The sequence below is a fragment of the Quercus suber genome, unplaced genomic scaffold (assembly GCF_002906115.3).
Source record: "Quercus suber isolate HL8 unplaced genomic scaffold, Cork oak 2.0 scaffold_101, whole genome shotgun sequence".
NCBI lineage: Eukaryota > Viridiplantae > Streptophyta > Magnoliopsida > Fagales > Fagaceae > Quercus > Quercus suber.
Window position 1 is genome coordinate 580859 of NW_027069566.1, and position 1973 is coordinate 582831.

The 1973-nt window shown below is 44.6% G+C and overlaps 1 protein-coding gene across 1 annotated transcript; it reads right to left on the reverse strand.

The window, feature by feature from the left end:
* Positions 1–544: 544 nt before the first annotated feature.
* On the reverse strand, positions 545–1009 carry LOC112034143 (uncharacterized). The gene has a single exon (XM_024066934.1). The coding sequence runs from the start codon at positions 1007–1009 to the stop codon at positions 545–547; it is 465 nt and encodes a 154-aa protein (XP_023922702.1).
* Positions 1010–1973: the final 964 nt, after the last annotated feature.

Below are 1973 nucleotides of genomic sequence, written 5' to 3' on the forward strand. Positions count from 1 at the left end.
GTATCTTCCTCTGTAAACCCAATAACAAGGTTGTCGATTCATGCCATCTTCGGGACGAATCCCTTCAACTGAACATTCTGGACCATCCATAGATATGTTTTACAAGCCTTCTTGGATGAGCCAGATGCTGTTCCCCCTATGATCATTCTTATGTCTCCTAGTGGGGGTCTGGGATTCTCGTTTTCTCTCCGTGCAGGCATTTATTAGGGCTAGTCCGTCATTTCCTTACCGATGAACCTTTGCAAATTCCCTTGTCTAATAAGGGCTTTCATCTGCTGCTTTAAGTCATAGCAGTCAGATGTATTATAACCGTGGTTGTGGTGGAAACGACAGTATTTGTCGCTGGACCTCTTGCTTAGGTCTCCCTTCAGCTTGCCAGTGAATGTCATGACTCCTTCATCCTTGATCTACATCAGGACTTGATTAATCGGGGTGTTCAGCAGGGTGAAGCTTGGGAACCTTGCGGTGGGAGGCTTAGAGTGCCTATCATCCCTTCTATCTCCTATTCTTGCTATCTTTCACCCCTGTCTAGTTTGGATTCCTCCTATCTGGATTCCTTATGTCTTTCCCTCTTCCTAGGCTTCTCTTCGTAAGCTAGCAATGCGTCTTCCGCATTCATATACTTAGTAGCCCTGTAGAGTATATCCGACATAGTTTTTACGTCATTCTTATATAAAGAAAACAGAAACTTACCCTTTCGTAACCCATTCATGAATGCAACCATGAGTATCTTGTTGTCAGCTTCATCGATGGAGAGGGATTCTTTGTTAAAGCAAGCTATGTAAGACCTGAGCGTCTCATCTTCTCGTTGCTTAATGCTCATCAGGCATGCAGTTGACTTCTTATACCTATGTCCCCCGATGAAGTGTGAGGAAAATTGGGCGCTTAACTCCTTAAAAGTACCAATGGAATTGGGCATCAACCTGCTAAACCAAATCCTTGCGGGGCCCTTCAGTGTAGTGGGGAAGGCCCTGCACTTGATCTTTTCTGCTATTCCTTGTAAATGCATTAAGGTCTTGAAAGATTCCAAATGATCCAAAGGATCCTTGGACCCATCATAGGTTTCTACCTATGGCATGCGAACCTTTGGTGGAAAGGGGAATAAGGTGACAGGTGCTGTAAAGGGCGAGTCCGTTCGATGGACTAGCTTATCGAGGTCGCTTGACACCCATCCTCTCTTTCATCATCTGCATCTCCACTACCATGTGAGGTGGAACAGTATCTACAGTGGATAGACGGCTTGTATTTAGTCACTCTTTTCTGCTTAGGGAGTTACTGCCTTCCGGCCCCTTTTGATTCCCTCTTTCAGCGCTGGTTCCTTCCTGGTCCTCCTCTTGAGTGTTAAGTGCTGTGTTCTTTTGGCACAACTACTCCTTTAGGTCATGATTTTGCTTGGTGAGGCGTTCCACTGCCGCTGCGAGAGTCTGGACCTGCCTCTCAAGGACGGTGGTACACGGTTCATCTCCTTAAGCGTTGTTGGTGGTTGCCATCGAGAGAGTAAGTACCATGCAACTCTTTGTCTGGGAAGCAATTCTATGGCTTGCAAAACTTCTTTCCCACAAACGGTACCAACTAATAATGCCGAAAATCATCAGTAAGTCGCACAGTTCTCACTTGCTCAAGATGAAGCCTGCACAACACAGAACAAGAAGACCTTAGGAGAGAACAAGTGTGGTACCGGCCAAAGAACCTCCGAAGGTTAAGTTAGAAAGTTTTTCACAACTCTAAAGTGCCAGAACTGGGGTGAATTATGCGTATCTTGATTTATGAGGGCTTTGGGGATTTTGTAGTAGAGTAGAACCGACTTTCTCTCTTTCTTGGGGAAGGGGAAATCTTCCTTATAAGGAAGATCTTTACAAAAGCACTTATTTTATGGGATCCTTTCCATATAAAGATTTTGTTGATTAAAGTTAGTAGTGAGACGTAAGATATTTCCTTTTGAAGTTTCTTGAGGACTACTTTAAACCACGTGG